Source organism: Pongo abelii, chromosome 19 (assembly GCF_028885655.2).
Source record: "Pongo abelii isolate AG06213 chromosome 19, NHGRI_mPonAbe1-v2.0_pri, whole genome shotgun sequence".
NCBI lineage: Eukaryota > Metazoa > Chordata > Mammalia > Primates > Hominidae > Pongo > Pongo abelii.
The window spans coordinates 75,256,780-75,276,651 of NC_072004.2; the positions used below are offsets into that span (position 1 = coordinate 75,256,780).

The window sequence follows — 19,872 nt, forward strand, 5'->3', positions numbered from 1 at the left end:
CTCCGTAGTACACCGCTGCCCGATGCTTGGATTCTGGTGGGCCCACCTCATGCTGATCTCCAACACCGGAGGTTGTGGGAGTTGAAGAGTTTCCAGTTGTGGCTCAGTTACTAACTAGTGCTGAGACTGCGAGGCACTTCAGCTCTCTGAGTGTCAGTTTCCTCATCTATAAAATGGGGCCGATATCCTGCCCTTCTTACTCACCTAGGACAGCGTAGGTATGAAAGCCTTCCAACGTCCCCAGCATATGTAAGGGATAACTTTTATACATTTGATTAGAACCAAATAGGTGAAGGCTGCAAAGAGCCAGGTGCTCATTACTTTCAGTAAATCTTCAGTGCATCTGTTCCCACACTGGGACTATGAGCAGGTTTGGGGTATGTAAGATAAGGGGGAGGCAAAACTCCCTTATCAGACTTGCCATCAGGATAAGGGTTACTATTTAATACCTAATTGACTTGGCCCAAACTCTTTCACCTCCCTGGACCCCAACTGACCCCTATACAATAGAATAGCATTGCTGGTTTGGTGAGGTTAAAACCAGAAAATTATGTGGAGGTGCTGGTCATTGTAAAACTACAAGAAATTTGGAGTACTCTTGCCATCTCCACTAGCCATGATAAATAAAAACAAAAAATAAAGGATGGCGTACAGCATAAGGGTCTCTTCCTCTCTTACTGGGATGTGTATTTTAACAGAGGTTTTGGCTTCCCAGGAGCCATCAGGGGAGCCTCTTGTGTCCTATAAGCCAGGTCTTGCCCTGGTCCTCTTCTGGTTCACACAATTAACTGGAGGTTAGGTGAGCCAGGACAAGGCAAGGGGCAGAGTCCGGCCCTGCTGCAGGCAGGGGACAGGGGACACTTACTTGCTGGATAATCTTGGGTAAGTCACCAAGTCTCTCGGAGCCTCAGTTTTTGGAGTTATAAAACAGGGAACAAAAGAATTCTTAGCTTGTTACAAAGATTAGAAAAAAATGTAGGTAAAGCACCTTGCTGACGTTCAATAAAATGGTAATGGGTGTTCTCATATTCGTTTATTCAACAACTACTTGCTAATATGAGACAGGTGGGCTCAGAGAATAGGCTGCTCAGTAATCAACACCCTCCTCCTATCCTCGTGGAGCTTGCAGCCTATGGGAGAAATTAGACAATTAAGTAGGAACAATGATGTGAGACACAGACTATAATGAGAACATGCAGGGGGAATCGGGGCTGGGTAGTGGCATGCTAGCTGAGGGCTGAAGGGAGATTGGGAGCTTGCCTGGCAGGGGAGGCTGTTCCTTGGATCTCAGAAGACAAGGGAAGACAGTCTCACAGGTGAGAGGGTCAACCTTGCCGAATAGTGCTGAGAGGTCTTGGTAGGGCCTGGCCAGGCCCACCTTAGTGAACACAAATAGAAATTTTCTGGGGTCTACACCACAGATGCTGATAAGGGGAGATTGGTTTGGAATTGGCCCAACAGGAATTTCAAGGCCTAGAACCCTAACTTGAGGACTGGGTGCAAAATTTTTTTTCTTGTGTGGAGGCAGAAGGTGATTCTAGGCTGATGTAATTGGGGTGTGAAAGGCAGCAGGCTCTGTCTTCTTAGGAAGTGTGTGGACATCTCACTACCTGTGACTTCTGAGACCACCGACCCCAGGTGCTCAAAGGAAGCAGAGGGAAGGCACATCCTGCCATCCTCCCACCTGTACCCTTATCATTGCAGAGGCTTTGCTGTACCCTTATCATTGCAAAGCCTTTGCACCACAGTGTGGCATTAGCTGCTTTGTGTGTTTTTTTTTTAATTAATTAATTTTTTTTTTTTTTGAGACAGAGTCTCGCTCTGTCGCCCAGGCTGGAGTGCAGTGGCATGATCTCAACTCACTGCAAACTCCACCTCCCAGGTTCAAGCGATTCTCCTGTTCTCCTGCCTCAGCCTCCCGAGTAGCTGGGACTACAGGTGTGTGCCACCAAGCCTGGCTAATTTTTTGTATTTTTAGTAGAGACGGGGATTCACCGTGTTAGCCAAGATGGTCTCAATCTCCTGACCTCATGATCTACCCGCTTCGGCCTCCCAAAGTGCTGGGATTACAGGCGTGAGCCACCGCGCCTGGCCCGTTTTGTTTTGTTTTGTTTTGAAATGGAGTCTCGCCCTTTCATCCAGGCTGGAGTGCAGTGGCGCGATTTCAGCTCACTGCAACCTCCGCCTCCTGGGTTCAAGCGATTCTCCTGCCTCAGCCTCCCAAATAGCTGAGACTACAGGCGCAAACCACCATGCCCGGCTAATTTTTGTAGTTTTAGTAGAGACGGGGTTTCGCCATATTGGCCAGGTTGGTCTTGAACTCCTGACCTCGTGATCTGCCCGCCTCAGCCTCCCAAAGTGCTGGGATTACAGACATGAGTCACTGCGCCTGGCCTACTTTGGATATAGGCCAATTTTAAAAGGTCCTTGAATCAAGTATCCACTTGGTTTAACAAGAGGTCATGGGTGGCCTTTTTTTTTTTGAGACAGGGTCTTGCTCTGTCACCCAGGCTGGAGTGCAGTGGTATGATCTCAGCTCACTGCAGTCTCCACCTCCTGGACTCAAGTGATTCTCCCACTCGAGCCTCCCAAGTAGCTGGGACCATAGGTGCACACCACCATTCCTGGCTAATTTTTTTTTTTTTAAGAGATGAGGGTTTCACCATGTTGCCCAGGCTGGTCTTGAACTCCTGAGTGCAAGCCATACCCCCACCTCTGGGTGGCCTCCCAGACTGCTGGGATTACAGACATGAGCCACTGTGCCTGGCCTAGGGTGCCCTTGACAGGAGCAGCTTCAGAGGAGTGACAACAGCCAGATGACAGTGGGATATGAGGACGTTGTAACAACTTTTAAGGTAGTTTGGCTGTCAAGGGGAGCAGAGAAATGAAGTAGTAGCTGTAAGAGGGGTGTAGGGTCAAGGGAGGATTTTTTTTTTTTTTTTTTTTGAGACGGAGTTTCGCTCTTGTTGCCCAGGCTGGAGTGCAATGGCATGATCTCGGCTCACTGCAACCTCTGCCTCCCGGGTTCAAGTGATTCTCCTGCCTCAGCCTCCTGAGTAGCTGGGATTACAGGCATGTGCCACCATGCCTGGCTAATTTTGTATTTTTAGTAGAGATGGGGTTTCTCCCTGTTGGTCAGGCTGGTCTTGAACTTCTGACCTCAGGTGATCCACCCACCTTGGCCTCCCAGAGTGCTGGGATTACAGGTGTAAGCCCCTGTGCCCAGCCTCAAGTGAGAATTTTTAAGGATAGTAGAGTTTTAAATGATGATGGGAAGGAGCCAATATACAATGAGCAGCTGGGCTGAGTGTGGTGGTTCATGGCTATAATTCCAGCACTTTGGGAGGCCAAGGCAGGAGGCTTGCTTGAGGCCAGGAGACAGAGACCAGCCTAGGCAATATAGTGAGACCCTCATCTCTAAAAAAAAAATTAAAAAAAAAAAAGAAAAATTAGCCTGGTGTGGTGACACATGCCCTGCAGTCCCAGCTACTTGGGAGGCTGAGGCAGGAGGATCATCTGAGCCCAGGAATTGGAGTCTTCAGTAAGCTATAATCATGCCACTGCACTCCAGCCTGGTCAACAGAGCAATACCATGTCTCAAAAAATATATACATACATATATATATATATATATATATATATATATATATATATGAATCAAGAAGTGTGGTTATCAATTAAGTGAAGTCCCCAGAAAGGCTGGAGACTTTTGCCAATCTTTTTCAACCATCCCAATTTGTCTGGCTGGGACTGAGGGGTTTCATAGGACTTTCAGTTTTAAACTGGGACAGTCCTGGACAAACAAGGACAAGCTGGTCACCCTGGCGGGAAGGCATAGGATGCAGACAGAGCATCTTCCATGAAAGCAAGAAAGGTGAAGAGGAGGGTCACAGGTGCAGGGAAGTTTGTAATTTTATGGTGGAAAGTTGATGGAGTGAGGCTGTCTCTTGTGACTTCTGGCTTCTCTGTGGGGTAGGACATGTGATCACCCATTGGATAGGCACCTTACACTCTATCTCCTACCCTTGCTGCTGGGCCTGCAGATCTATCTATCTGCAGGTACTCAATAGATATTGGCTGAAAGACTCAATGAATGAATGAGACTGGGGTAGGTCTCATAGGTTGAGTTCTCTGTAGAGAGACCCTGGGACAGAGATGAGGGTGCAGGAAGTTTATTGGAGCGTGCTCTTGGAATTAACACCTGTGTTTTGTTTTGTGCCAGGGTCTCGCTCTGTCGCCTAGACTGGAGTGCAGTGGCGATTGCTCACTGTAGCCTTGAACTCCCAGGCCCAGGTGATCCTCCCACCTCAGCCTCCCGAATAGCTGGGACCACAGGCACACATCATCATGCCTGGCTAGTTTTTTTTTTTTTTTTTTTTTTTGAGACAGGGGTCTCACTATGTCGCAGAGGCTGGTCTCAAACTCCTGGGCTCAAGCAATCCTCCCACCTTGGCCTCCCAAAGTTGAGATTACAGGCATGAGCCACTGCACCTGGCCAGATTAATACCTGTGGAAGAGAAAGAAACAGGATTGGGCAGAGGAAGAAGTTGAACTGGGAACTCTGAAGCGGGGAAGACACTTCAGAACTGCCCTGAGTAGCGGGTGGAGGGCCAGGCAGATAAAACCCATGCTGATCAGTTATGGGAAGCAGGCTGCTCTGAGAAAGGGGCAGAACATTGAGGAAGGCAGCTCACATCAGCAGGGGAAATCCTGAAAGGGGGCTGGTAGCTGAGAGCCATCTTCTGGCAGCAGTCTCTGGAGTTCGGGGACAAGATCCTTCAGTTCTGAAGGAGACCTGGGCAGTGCACCGCAGCATCCATCACAGTAGAGAAAGGTGAAAGTTTAAGGAGAGTGAGAGATGGTGAAACAACTGCTCTTACGGTAGAATGGCCGTTATGTGGCCGGCACACTGTTACAGTACTGAGTGAGACAGCCCTACTTGGAAGATGCTCAGTCCAGCCTTGGAGGCTTTGGAGCCTTGGAGAGAGACCTGCTGCGGGAGTGCAGAAAGGCTTCATGAAAGAGCAGGCAATCTGCCTGGGCTTTAAAGAATGAGCAGGCATGGCCGGGCGTGGTGGCGCACTTTGGGAGGCCGAGGCGGGTGGATTACCTGAGGTCAGGAGTTCGCAACGAGCCTGGCTAACACAGTGAAACCCCGTCTCTACTAAAAATACAAAAAATTAGCTGGGCCTGATGGCGGGCACCTGTAATCCCAGCCACTTGTGAGGCTGAGGCAGGAGAATCACTTGAACCCGGGAGGTGGAGGTTGCAGTGAGCTGAGATTGTGCCATCGCACTCCAGCCTGGGTGACAGAGTGAGACTCCATCTCAACAACAACAACAACAACAACAACAACAAAAAGAATGAGCAGGCATTCTGCAGGCAACAGAGTAGGCAAGGGCCTAGCAGACACATATCTGGCTCCGGTGAGGCAGGGAGAGGTCTGTAACTATCCTAGCCCAGGCAGTTTTCCTAGTCCAGGCCAGTGCTTACCACTCAAGGAGCAAAGGCCTGTGCCTTGAGGGCCTGGGAAGGAGCCCTCAAATTTTACTTTCATCATCTGGGAAGAGGCAGGAGCCCCATCCCCTGAAGAAGCTGCTCTCTGGGTAGTTTCTTTCTTTCTTTTTTATTTTTATTTTAAACAAAGTCTAGCTGTCATCCAGGTTGGGGTGCAGCGGCACTGTCATAGCTCACTGCAGCCTCGAACTCCTGGACTCTAGTGATCCTCTCACCTCAGACTCCTGAGGAGCTGAGAATACAGGCTTGCGCCACCATGCCTGGCTAATTTAAATAACTTTTTTGTAGAGACGAGGTCTTGCTTTGCCACCCAGGCTGGTTTCAAATTCCTGGCTTTAAGTGATCCTCCTGCCTGAGTCTCATGAAGTGCTGGGATTACAGGCGTGAGCCACCACACTTAGCTTTCTTTCTTTCTAAAATCCCACATATAATCATTCCCAATCTGGGTTATTTCTTTTTTCATTTCTTTTTCTTTCTTTCTTTTTTTTTTTTTTTGAGACAGAGTTTTACTCTTGTTGCCCAGGCTGGAGTACAATGGCACGATCTCGGCTCACTGCAACCTCTGTCTCCCAGGTTCAAGCAATTCCCCTGCCTCAGCCTCCCAAGTAGCTGGGATTACAGGCAACCATCACCATGCCCAGCTAATTTTTTGTATTTTTAGTAGAGACGGGGTTTCACCATGTTGGCCAGGCTGATATCGAACTCCTGACCTCAGGTGATCCACCCTTCTCGGCCTCCCAAAGTGCTGGGATTATAGGCGCAAGCCCCTGTGCCCTGCCTTTCTTTTTTTTGCTCTGTTGCCCAGGCTGGAGTACAGTGGCATGAACTTGGCTCACTGAAACCACCACCCCACTCCGGGTTCAAGCAATTCTTCTGCCTCAGCCTCCGGAGTAGCTGGAATTACAGGTGTGCACCACCATGCCCAGCTAATTTATGTATTTTTAGTAGAGACAGGGTTTCACCCTGTTGGCCAGGCTGGTCTCGAAATCCTGACCTCAGGTGATCCACCCTTCTTGGCCTCCCAAAGTGCTGGGATTACAGGCGTGAGCCACTGCACCTGGCCGAACCCGGTTCTTCTGTCTTCATTTCCTGCGTGTCCACTGGGTCCTGCTGTCTCCTTTTCTAGCTCTGCCCTGAACCAACCCAGTCAACTTTGGCTTCCTCTCTGGGTCTTAGTGTTTCTGAGCTGCATAATAGGAGTGGCCATTCTGTGGCATTGATTCTTAATTTTGGCAGATGGCGCAAATGAACGGAGAGCATGTTGTAGGTAGCCCTCTGGCCCCTTTCTCCAGCCCCCAGCTGCCCCTTCTCAGTATCCCTTCCAATCCCTTCCAGTTCCAAACGTGTAGACTTTTCACTTCCACTTTATTATCACCTCATTAGTAGGATTTTAAAGTTTATTACCTAGAAGGGAGTGAGGAACTCACACCTTCCGTTCCACTTTTCAAATATACTGTCATCATGTGTGAAAATAACCTTATTAACAGCATCTAACCTGCTACAGTTTTGTCTGGGGGGCATCCACATAAATAAATGCAGAAGGAAACAGGGCATGGGCAACAACACAGCTAGCTGGGGTAGTGTGGCCTCTGGACCCCTGGAACTTTATTCTAGCCCTTGGGGGTCCTGGAACTGTTGTCAGGGTCAGCAGAACTCAGATAAGTCCCAGAGCAGCTTTGAGCAATTGGCCGCCTTCTCTGGGTCTCCGCCTCCTGCCTCCTCCTCTGATGCTCAGAGCTCCTCTAGGAAACAGCTCCTGGGTCTCCCCAGTTCCCATGTCTCCTGGATGCTTGTCCAGGATTGATTCTCTGGGCAGCTCCCCTCCAAGCAGTAAATGAAATATTGGTTGCCAGGAGTGAGGCAGGAGGCAATTAACCCTTAGACCTCACCATGGCAAATGTGTCTGTAGCAAGCTGAAGTGGAGAGCCGGGCTCACCTGCCTGGCCTTCCTGCAAAGTCATCCAATTAGGGCAGCCCCCAGCAGTGGGCCCACTGCCCTCTGGTCCCCATAACCTTAGAAACCAGGGCAGCACTAGCTCCTAGGGCTGGTGGCTGCCTCCACACAGGATGGCCTGCCATTTCTCGTGTGGGAGAGCTCCAGGGGCACCTCCATCCTCACAACCCTCCTGGCAGGGACATTATTCATTAATTAATCACACATCTTCCTAAAGGGGAGGCAGCCTGGGGAGATTTGTTGCTTCTCCTCCAGAGTGGACATGCCGTTCTGTCTGTCCAGCTCCTTCCCACCACCCACACAGCCCTGCCTGCTGGAATGTTCCTGTGCCAGAAAAGAACCCTGACTGAGGAAGGGGGAGACAAATGCCCTGCTTTCAGGGAGCCCCAATAGAAAAAACAGACACAGCCTCTGCTCTCAGAGAGCTCACAGTTAGGTAAGAAGACAGTCTCTCCTTCAGGCAGCCCCCAGTCCGGGGGTGGAGACTGTCCCTTTCTCAGAAAGTCCTAGTTTAATAGAAGAAGCATAGTATCGGCCAGGCGCAGTGGCTCATGCCTGTAATCCCAGCACTTTGGGAGGCCGAGATGGGCAGCTCACTTGAGGCCAAGAGTTTGAGAACAGCCTGGCCAACATGATGAAATCTTGTCTCTACTAAAAATACACAAATTAGCCAGGCATGGTGGTGCGCGCATGTAGTCCCAGCTACTTGGGAGGCTGAGGCAGGAGAATCGCTTGAACCCAGGAGGTGGAGGTTGCAGTGGGCCGAGATCATGCCACTGCACTCCAGCCTGGGTGACAGAGTAAGACTCCATAAAAAAAAAAAAAAAAAAAAAAAAGGAAAGAAAAAAGAAAGAAAGAAAAGGAAAAGCACAGTATCTACCCGTCAGAACCACTCATGGAAGCCAGTCTTTGCATCTAGGAATCCCCAGATCCCTGGTCTGGGTGGAGATATACACCCCACCCTCAAGGAGCTGACGATTTGAAGAGAAAACACAATCTTTGAGGCCCCCTAGTCTGTGGAGAAGATATGCCTCTTACCTTTAGGAAGCTTCCCAACCTGATGATGGAGACACAGTCTTTGCCCTCAGGTGTCCCAAGTCTGAGGAAAAAAATAGATTTGCCCTTGAGGAGCCCCTGTTTGATGGGGAGCATTTCCCTAGAAGGTTCCCCTGCAAATGGGATGTGGCTTGAGTGACAAGCAGTAGGCAAGTTGGCACTGCAGGACATTCCTGGTGCCCTTCAAAGGTCAAAAAAGTCCTTGGCTTCAGTCCAGCCCCAGCTGTGCCACAGCATTACTGCATGACTGTGGGCAAGTCACAAATCTTCTTCAGACTATGATTTCTTCACCTACAAAATGGAGATGTTAGCCCCATCTCTCAGAATGACATGAGGATTGTCAAGTTACCAGAAGGAAAAGAAACCAGGCCAGCCAGCCGGCCAGCCTGCACGCACTACAGAAAAGATTAACATGGCTTTTCTTGTAACAGAAGTCATGGATCAGTCCCAGTGGCCTCTGGGAAAGGTGGGGAGGCCCTCAGATGTGGTGGCTGGGTAATTCCAGGCCCAAATGGCCATTAGAGAACCCGGGGCTGTGGGCAGCACTGGGGGGCCAGAGGAGTGCCTTCTAATCTAATCACTCTTCCCACCGAGACTCTCATTCTAGCCAGAACTGCCAGGGGTTTTATTGGGTTTGTGGGGACCCGCAGATTTCAATCTCCAGACCCCACAGGGAAGGAACAAGCATTAAGCTAATTTTATTAAACAGCCACAGCTGGCAGTGGGGGAAGTAGGGAAGAGAAGGGAGGATAAAGAAAGTCATTCAAGTCTGCCAGCCATGACAAGGGTCTATACATGAGGCCTGGCCAGGAGGGAGGCCACCCCTCCTTCCTGTCTCTCCAGCTGAGCTAGACTGGGGAGGGGAGGCCAGATGGGACCTTTCCTCAATGTAGAGCCTTGGGATTCTCCAAGAGGCTCACTCCATGGCTGCCGCCCAGGGCAGATGCTTGTAAATACATCAGGCCTCTGCAGGGTTGGGGTGGGAGTGGAAGGGCTGGGCTCAGGCTGCCCCGGTGCCATCCACAGATCTGCTTTGGAGATCCCAACTCTATGAAATATGGTGTACCAGGTAAGAGCATTATCTTTGGTGCAAATACTGGCATTTGCCTGTTTTTAGCTCTGTGATCTTGGCAAGTTGCTTAACCTCTGTGAGCCTCAGTTTCCTCACCTAAAATGGATAAAATAACAGCATAATTTTAAAGGGCATGAGATAACTTCCTGTAGATCTACTGCCCACCCCCGCACACATATCCATGAGATACTATTTATAAAGTTCTTACATAGTACCTGACATATAGTGGGTGCTCTCTCAATATTAGCTGTTGTTATCTAGAAATGCCCTGTGTGACATGGCCCCCAGTTATAGGAAGTGAGGATGGCAGTGGTGGAGTAAGGGGACTTGGTATGTCTTGGATTTTCTTTCTTTCCTTTTTTCTTTTTTTGAGATGGAGTCTTGCTCTGTTGCCTAGGCTGGAGTGCAATGGCGTGATCTCAGCTCACTGCAGCCTCCGCCTCCAGGATTCCAGTGATTCTCCTGCCTCAGCCTCCCAAATAGCTGGGATTACAGGTGCCTGCCACCACGCCTAGCTAATTTTTGTATTTTTAGTAGAGACAGGGTTTCACCATGTTGGCCAGGCTGGTCTCAAACTCCTGACCTTGGGTGATCCTCCCACCTCGGCCTCCCAAAGTGCTGGGATTACAAGTGTGAGCCACTGCGCATGGCCATGTCTTGGATTTTTAAGTGCAATCACAGAACTTAGAAACTATGTAAGCAAGATATTTAACCTCCCTGCCTCAGCCTCCCGAGTAGCTGGGAATACAGGCGCGCACCACCACGCCCAGCTCATTTTTGTATTTTTAGTAGAGATGGGGTTTCACCATGTTGGCCAGGCTGGTCTTGATCTCCTGACCTCGTGATACGCCTGCCTCAGCCTCCCAAAGTGCTGGGATTACAGGCGTGAGCCTCGCTGAAATTGGCACCTGAAAGTTGCCACTTGGAGCAACTTGGAGTTGGCACCTGGAGGTCCAACCTTCCAGGGCTGTTTGGAAAACTTGAGATGACATACTTGAAAGCATTTTGCAACAGTTATAGATAAATAATAAAAGCTATGTTTATTGAGCACATAACAATATACCTCACTAATCCTCAATCAAGTGAGGTAGGTCTCCTACGTTTATTGATGAGGAAACCAAGGCACAGAGGTCAAGTGCGTAGACCTAGGTCAACCAGCCTTCAGTCCAAAGGATATTCCTTTTTATGGCTGTCACTAATCCTAAATTGAGCTGAAAGAAGTGACTTGCCCAGGATTATACACGGTGGCCCGGGGCCGGACCTAGGTCTCCCAGTTTAAAGATCACCTGTGCTTGTGGAATGCTGATGCCACTTTCAGCGAGGCTCACGCCTGTAATCCCAGCACTTTGGGAGGCTGAGGCAGGCGTATCACGAGGTCGGGAGATCGAGACCAGCCTGGCCAACATGGTGAAACCCCATCTCTACTAAAAATACAAAAATGAGCTGGGCGTGGTGGTGCGCGCCTGTATTCCCAGCTACTCAGGAGGCTGAGGCAGGAGAATGGCGTGAACCCGGGAGGTGGAGGTTGCAGTGAGCCGAGATCTTGCCATTGCACTCCAGCCTGGCGACAGAGCAAGACTCCGTCCAAAAAAAAAAAAAGGAATGTGTCCACCATCGAAGATGATGAAGTAACTGGGCTGCTTCCCATCCCAGCTGCCCAGGACCACTTGGGTTGTGGTCGGCTTTAGGCCCTTTGGCAACTTCTTCCTGGAGCAGCTCTGGCTCTGGCACCTGGTTTCCCCTAGAAACTTCCACCAGACCTCTTCCTAATCTGGAGGAGGGCACGGTCCGCCGTCCCCTCCCGCAGCCCTCCCCAGGGCACAGACTGAAATCCCCGCGGGGTGAAAATGTTTTTATTATAGCTTTGGTCAGACAGGGCACAGCCGGGCGGGGGCTCTGAGGGTGCTGGGAAGCTATCCAGCCCCCAACTCCCCCCTCCCCCCGGCGCGCCACCCGGGAGGGAGCCGAGGGCAGCTCATCTCAGAGCGCAGGAAGCAACCCCGCTGCCGCGACCTCTCCCCAGGCTGGGGTGGGCTGGCAGGCGGAGGTGGGCAGTAAACAGTCCTATTGTACAAATATATAGCGCGGGCCGGGCGGGGGCGGTCAACCCCGGCTCCCGGGCACGGGGACAGGGCGCGCTGGGCCCGGCTCTGCAGCGAGCCGGCGGGAGGGCCTAGCTGTGGCCCAGGCGGTGTTGAGCGCGGGCCGGGGGCGTCATAGCCGGGGAGGGCCGGGCAGCGAGCGGGTGGGCGAGGGGCGAGTCATCGCCTGCCCCGCCCGGAGGGGACCCCGGGGGGTGAGGGACGTGGGTGGAGGGAGACGTGGGGAGCTCAGTCGGAGTAGATGATGAAGCCAGAGAACGTGCTGTATTTGTTGCTGTTGCCGCCGTGCGCTTTGCCTCCATCCAGCTTGATGAAGACCTCGTCGCCGGCGTCCAGGTGCAGGATCACGCTGTTGCTGGCGTAGTCGTAGTTCTGGTCCGCGTCCTGGGCAATAGCACTGGCCCGCACCTGCGGGTGGGGGACACAGGAGGGAGGGCGAGAGGGGAGGGAGGATGAGAAGGGAGGGAGGTAAGGCAGTCCCGTGAGGAGGATCAGCAGACCCTGAAACCTGGCATCCAGCCTCGTCTTATCCCCGCCACGCCCCCGCCCCCCCCCCCCCGCCCCCTTCCAATCATACAGAACTTGTTTCAGGAAAGGGGCAGAGAGGAGCCCTGGATTTCTAGGGCAGGTCTGATCTGGGCCTGAATTGGGAGTCAAGGCAGAGTCTTCCTCCTTAACTCTTATAGCGCTTTCCATCCAGCTGGCTGAGAACCTCAATACCTCCAGGAAGCCTGGAAGCCTGTCCTTGCAAACAGGAATTCTCTGGACCTCCAGGGAATGGAGGGCCTTCCCTACTCTCATCATTCCTTCCTCTCTGCTTTCATAACGATGCCATCGTTTCAGCCACACCCGCTGGATCTTATGTCAGTGGATGGACACAAGGGCACACCTTGGCCCCACAGGTCAGGCAGCTGGACCAATGCCAGGCTGCCAGTCAGCAACCACCCTGGAACCAGGGCCAGGTCTTTGGTCTGAAGTGCATTCCAGAGTCTCTCCCGCTGCAGCAGTGAGACGGAAGGCCTGGTAATGCTTTCCCCTCCCAGAGCTTAGAAGGGGCCTGGGTGCCAGCCTCCACGGAGCTGCAGCTATGTACCTGTCGCTACCCACCCAAAGAGGATTGTAGCTCCTCCTGTCTCACCTCAGGGTGGTAGAAAGGAACTGGGTGGGAAGAAGGGAATCCAGGCCTTACTTCCCTCTGGGATTCTCAGTCTGATGTGACGTCCTTGCTGGTCCGTGCCTTGATGGGGGATGGGGAGGGACAGGCAGGATAATGGGTCAAGGGAGCACCAGCATTTGGGCTTTGAGCCTGCTGTCACTTTTGGGGGCTCTGACTATAATCATAAGAGATTGTGTGGTGGCTGGGTACGGTGGCTCATGCCTGTAATTCCAGCACTTTGGGAGGCCCAGGCAGGTGGATCATTTGAGGTCAGGAGTTCGAGACCAGCCTGGCCAACATGGTGAGACCCCCATCTCTACTAAAAATACAAAAATTAGCTAGGCATAGTGGCACATGCCTGTAATCCCAGCTCCTGGGGAGGCTGAGGCAGGAGAATCACTTGAACCCAGGAAATGGAGGCTGCAGTGAGCTGAGATCATGCCACTGCACTCCAGCCTGGGCGACATAGTGAGACTCAGGCTCAAAAAAAAAAAGAGAGAGAGAGAGATTGTGTGGTAGTGAACAAATGATCTACAGACATTCCTCTAACAGGTATGGAAACATAAGGCCTGAGTTTGAGGATCGGGGCCTCTCCAGGGTATCCTGGGTAGAGACATGGAAGAGAAGCGCCCTCTCCAGGACGGTGGCTTGTGGTGTGGGGAGGCTGCACTGAGTGGAGTTCTCTCAGCCAGGTTTCTCCACAGCCCCTCTCTATCCTGTCCCTTCACTGAAGGCAGCTCACCATCCCACCCACCAGGGCTGAAGTCTGGGTAGAACCAAGCCAAATTAGGGGAGGGACCCATCCTCTCTCCTGGGCTGGAGGCAGCACTGCAGGTCAGCTGTGCCAGAGCTGCAGACTCAGCCGCGATGCTGCAATGAAGAGGACCCGACATATTTGCATGAGGGCCTCCCTTTAAAGCCCATCTCCAGCCCCTTCTTTTCCCTCAACCTCTTCTTCCCAACCTGAGAAGAAACTCTTTGTGTGCTTAGCTGGGAAAACTGGTCTAGTTAAAGGTGGGAGGGAATAAATGAAGGGGGAGATGCTGTCTGCCAAGGAGCTCAGTTTCTCTGTCTAGAAAATGGATGAGAAGACTTTGCCTTACCACTGCCACCTCTGTAAAAACCTTTTGATGATGAAGGAAAAAAAAACCATTTAGATCTTGATGGGGCTTTGAGTTATTAGGGAAGAGCTGAAAGCAAACAGCCAACTTCTGTATTGTTCCCTGAGACCTAATCCTGGTAGTATTTATTATTACACATGCATTTCATTATCTTTGCTAATAAATTACTACTAATAACAATTATTTTTATTGCCCAGATTAATTTAGCCTTAACTCATTAAAACAGTGTGCTTCTTAATAGCCAAATCCATTGGAACAGAGTCATCTGTCATCAGGAATCTCCTGGTGATGTGACTGCATCAGAACTGTTATGCTTATGTTTATTATTTATTCACCATGATTGTTGCCGTAATTATCCTAATTATCCATGGAGGCAGAGAGAATTTATGCCCTTCCATCCTTAGATGGTGGGAGATCCAAGAATGGAACCCAGGGGTCCCAATTCTCTGCCTGACTGGAGACAGTTGAGGCCTGCAGCTCCTCCTGGGGTCCAAGGGGAAGTGTGGGGAAACGAGGTTGCCAAGGAAGCAGGAAAGCAGGTTTGGGCCTTGTTATGAGGGAGCGCTGTAGAATCAGCTCCTCAAGGGCTGCCAGGAGGGGAAACTGAGGCAATGGTCTGACCAAGGGAACTGGGTGAGAGGGCATCCAGGAAACATGTTCCTGCCCTCAGATCAATGCTGGGGTCTTGGGTGTACAGATGTGGCTCCCACAGGGGAGCCAGCCTGGCCCATGGGGGACACTTGCATTTTCACACATTTACTGCATTCCCACTGTGCCAGGCACTGTGCTCTGTGTTGTGAAAGGGATTAGAGGCCAGAGAGGATAGCCAGGGGGCCATCTGCCACCACCAGGGAAGAGGCTGATCTCCTTAGGTCTTTTTCTTTTTTGAGACAGAGTCTCGCTCTGTCACCCAGGATGGAGTGCAGCGGTGCGATCTCGGCTCACTGCAACTTCCGCTTCCCAGGTTCAAGTGATTCTCCTACCTCAGCCTCCCAAGTAGCTGGAATTACAGCACCCACCACCACACACGGCTCTATTTTTTTGTATATTTAGTAGAGACAGGGTTTCACCATGTTGGACAGGCTGGTCTCGAACTCCTGACCTCTGGTGATCCGCCCGCCTCAGCCTCCCAAAATGCTGGGATTACAGGCGTGAGCCACTGTGCCCAGCCTTCTTAGGTCTTTATACTGCCACCTTCAACTGATATATGTCAGCACCTCTCGTCACACTCAGACTCTGTTGTCAAACCCCTGGCCCATTGGTGATACTCACCTCCCCACAGCCTCCTACCCTGGATAAGCAGCACCCTGACAACAGGCCCTGGCACATCCTCACAAAGCCCCTTGCCCGATTTATTAATTTTGTATCCTCTCCAACCCACCTGAACTGTGGATCTTGGAGGCAGCTGCAGGCAACTCACCACACCCTGGGCCCCACTGCCAACCCAGAGTCCTTTCCCCACCTCCTCGCGTCCTAATGGCCAGGGCTTGGTGCCATCAGGGGTGTTGATGCAAGGCTACCCCTAAGGACTGGGGCCAGTGGGCCTCAGATAAGGACAGAGGGAGCCTCAGTGCCAGGCATGAAAGTGGCGCTCCCCATCCCGAACTTGCCCGGAGAAGAGGCACAGCCCAGATTCAGCTCTGCCTCCCTAAAGAAATTCTGGAAGCCTCTCGACAGGCAGGAAGCCAGGAAGGAAAAGCGCAGTGCTCAGGGTGGCCCCTTGTTCTGAAGTCACAGGAGATACAAGCTTCTCTCTTTTTTCCCATCCATTGTCTGGTCCTGCCATTTTTTTCTCTGCTTATTTAAATGTCCTTGTCCACCTCTGAGCTGGCTTTCCCCTACACTTGACCTTTTATATTCTCCCTTGCGGTATCTCCTCACCTTGGGGACCAAGGTTCACCATCTTCTCCCCCTGCATCAGGTTGGTCTGCACCAGGGTAGGCCCTACTGAAGCACTCCCTCCCAGCCAACACATTTGGGGACCAAAGTCATCAATTGGGCTCCCAGCCCACCTTCAACACAGTGCTCATTGGGGCGTGTGATTGTATGTTATGAATGTTCCCCCTGCATAGGCCATGAGGTCTTGGAGGGCAAGTGGACTGAACTACAAAGCCTCAAATCTGGCTCCTAGTAGGGGCTCAGAACTAACAAGTGGGATGGCTAGTGAGATCAAATGAGTCTCTTGGGCAATTTGGAAGAAGTCATAAAGGACATGGGAGAGGGGGGCTACAGGCCCCACTATTTCTCCTGGTTTTCTTTTCTTTTCGTTTTTATCTTTTCTTTTCTTTTCTTTTCTTTTTTTTGAGACAGAGTCTCACTCTGTTGCCCAGGCTAGAGTACAGTGGCGAGATCTCACCTCATTGCAACCTCTGCCTCCTGGGTTCAAGTTATTCTCTTGTCTCAGCCTCCCAACTAACTGGGATTACAGGCATGCACCATCACGCATGCTAATGTTGGTTTTGTTTTGTTTTGTTTTGTTTTTTTTGAGATGGAGTCTCGCTCTGTCACCCAGGCTGTAGTGCAGTGGCGCGATCTCGGCTCACTGCAAGCTCCGTCTCCCAGGTTCAACCCATTCTCCCGCCTTAGCCTCCCAAGTAGCTGGAACTACAGGCGTCCGCCACCACGCCCGGCTAATTTTTTTGTATTTTTAGTAGAGACGGGGTTTCACCGTGTTAGCCAGGATGGTCTCGATCTCCTGACCTCGTGATCCGCTCGCCTCGGCCTCCCAAAGTGCTGGGATTATAGGTGTGAGCCACCGCGCCTGGCTTAATGTTTGTATTTTTAATAGAGACGGTGTTTCGCCGTGTCAGCCAGGGTGGTCTCAAACCCCTGACCTCAGTTGATCCACCTGCCTCGGCCTCCCAAAGTGCTGGGATTACAGATGTGAGCCACCAGGCCCAGCCTCTCCTGGTTTTCTTTTGAGGGGGCTGGTCTGAGTAACTATTAAAGTGCTGGGCCTTTGAAACCCCTAGTTAAAGCCACCTCCTTTTTTCCTACTAGCCTGTGGTCCCATCTCCAATGAGCACCCCTTCATCAGACTCTGTCAACACCCTGCCCCTGCTGGAGGGAAAAGGAGCTTTTGAGATGGTTTTACCTCCCAGTGACTGAAGCAAGTTCCCCATTCTAAACACACAGCATCTCTGGGGCCTCTTCTTGCCTCATCTCTGGGGGCCTGCTGGGACTTCCTGAGGTGGTGCAGGGTCTAGGGCCAACCTGTGACCCAATGACTGCCTCCCTATCCAGGCAAGCTGCCAATCCCCTGAAACCTCAGCTCTGTGTCAGCCCAAACTTCTTTGGGAAAGGAAGACATTCCATTGATGAAGGTGACATTGCTGCATCCCTTATTGGTGATTAATAGGGGGAATCATGGGGCTGTCTGCAGAATGAGCTTTGCTGGATACTGGGGCCTCCCATTTGGTCAGGAACCAAGGACAAAGAGGAGAGACACGGGGATGTCTGATAGACACACGTGGGAAAGAGAGACATACAAGGAATAGAGAAGAGTGGGGTTAGACCCGGGGAGGAGAGGCCAGAAACCCAGGGAGAGATGGAAAAGGCAGACACAGGAGAGAGATGGACAAGAAACAGCAAAATAGAAGAAAGAGGCAGGGGAGAGGCAGAAACCAGAGAAAAGGTGTTGGCAGGGCAGCAGCCAGGTAGAGGAAAGAGAAGAGGGGCTGACTTATAAGCACCTGGCAGGCTATATGCTCACTTTCCCTGCCTGCCCCTGTCTCTGCCCCCAAGACTTGCAGACCCACAGGCTGGCAGAGTCTCAGGGCAGTGCTGCTGTGGGAAGGGTTCCAACAAGGTCTTGTATCTTAATCGTGAGAGATTCCTTCTCAACTTCCACTAGCTCAGCTTTAGTTCTGACCAGTGGTCCCCTTCTTCCAAGAGAATGCTCAGCCTGACCACACCCCCAGGCCACAGGCCACCACGAGTGAGAGCACTGGGAAGGGAGGTGGTATCAAGAGAGCTGGCTAAAATTGTCTCCCCAGGGCGGGGCTGGGTGGAGGTTGGTCCCGGGTCGGCCATTCCAAGGAGAGCTACACGCACATGCGAGTCCCAGTACCAGAGTCCCCGACACACTCAGCGCTTTCCCGCTGCAGCGTCTGAGTCCCCAACACACTCAGCGCTTTCCAGCTGCAGCGTCTGAGATGGGGATGGAGAATGGAGAGGACCCCACACACTCCAGTGTTAGGAGGGGCTGGAGCTGGGAGACCAAGAGGAGGGGGAGTTTCCATCTCTTGCCCCCCGCCTCAGGAGGAAAAAGTCCCCCATCCCCCCAGGCTGCCTTCTTGTTGGGGAAGCTCTGCTACAGTGGGAAAGAGCTCCCCAACTCCCGGGTTTGGCAAAGGGTGTCAGATCCGCCCAATGGTCCCTTCTCGAGGGCAGGGAACGCACTGCAGCCAGGGCTCTAAGCACCGGGCTCCCTTTGCCTTTGTGCCCCAAACATTTCCCGCAGCCGGCCTTCTCCGCTCGCGCCCATGGCCACGCGCCTAGGCGCCCGCAGGTGCGGATGCTGCTTCTCCCTATTCCACGCGCCAGAGCCCATCCTTGCCCTCCCCTTGTAGCCCGCTGGTGTCGGCCCGAATCCACTTCCCAAGGAGCAAGCACCCAAGGGCAAGTCCGTGCACCTGGGAGCCCTGCGCTCTGACTAGTTGGGTTCATTTCCCTCATTTCCAGCAGCGTTCCAGACGGTGCCCAGCAGCGTCTGTCTTGGAGCGGGAACCCAGGAACTGAGGATCGGAGATGTCCGCTGGCTCCGACCATCCCCACACGTGATGCCCAAGCGGGGCCGCTGTGGGGTGGCATCTCCACCTGCGTCCGCCTGGCGCCCCAGCCAACTCCTATCAGGTACTCATTTGCCCCGGGCTCCCTGGGTGCCCCGGCCCCAGCCCAGCCCCATGCCCCCGCCTGGCCCACCTGGCCATTCTTGCAGAGGTCTGCCCACATACTGGTGCCGTCGCCGCCGCGCATGAGGACATGGTAGGTGAAAAAGTAGGTGCCAGGAATGTTGCACGTAAACTTCCCGCTGGCCGCGTCGTAGTTGTTGCCTAGGTTGGTGACCACGTCGTCAAACTTGAGTACCTCGTAACCCTCGTGGGGGTTCTTGAGGCCGGCGTAGAAGGCCACTCGCGGCACCGTGGTGTAGGTGGCAGTGCTGATGGCGCCGCTGCCCCCCGCGCCCGGCAGCCCCGGAGGGCCCGGCTTGCCTGGCTCACCCTTCTCCCCCGGCGGCCCCACAGGGCCGGGAGGACCTGGGTCCCCGGGAGGCCCCGGAGGGCCGGGCTTGCCGGTGCGGCCCGGCTTCCCCTGGGGGCCCTGCACCAGCGTGGAAGGCGGGGGCGCGCCGCTCTGCTCACTCAGGGCGTCGCCACCGTCGGTCCGCGCGCCGGCGCCGGGGCCCCGCGCGGGGTAGGGGTCGCACACCATGCGGCAGGTGCCCAGCATCTCATAGTGGCCGTCCGGGCCACCCGAGCTCACCAGCACGGGGATGAGCACCACCAGCACCAGCAGCATCACCACGCCCGCGGCGGCAGCTAGCAGCGTCTTTCGGCCCGCGCGGAGCCTGGGGAGCGCCGGGCCGCCCGGCCGCGCCGTCGGGGCAATGGTGCCGGCGGGCAGGGGGCGCGGGCTAGGCGCCCGCGCTCAAGGGCGGTCCGGCGGGGCTGCGGGCATGGGGCCGGGCCCCGGGCGCCGCGCTGCGCTGGCTGCTCTGCGGAGCCCAGCTGCCGGCTCCTGCCTCGCGCCTCCCTCCTGCTGCGCTGCCGGACTGAGCGCCGCGGCCGCCACCTCCCGCCTCCCGCCTGCAGCCTCCCGCCTGGCTCCTCCCGCCTCCTCGCGCCCGGGCCACCGCCCCCTCGGCAGGGCCCCGCCCCGCCCGCTCCGCGCGG

At 53.3% G+C, this 19,872-nt stretch overlaps 1 protein-coding gene across 1 annotated transcript; it reads right to left on the reverse strand.

The window, feature by feature from the left end:
- Positions 1-11,436: 11,436 nt before the first annotated feature.
- Positions 11,437-19,753, reverse strand: C1QL1 (complement C1q like 1). The gene is made up of 2 exons (XM_002827420.5): positions 18,902-19,753; positions 11,437-12,109 (listed from the first exon to the last, which is right to left on the reverse strand). The coding sequence occupies exons 1-2, from the start codon at positions 19,496-19,498 to the stop codon at positions 11,930-11,932; spliced, it is 777 nt and encodes a 258-aa protein (XP_002827466.2). The 5' UTR covers positions 19,499-19,753; the 3' UTR covers positions 11,437-11,929.
- Between the last annotated feature and the right edge of the window lie 119 nt (positions 19,754-19,872).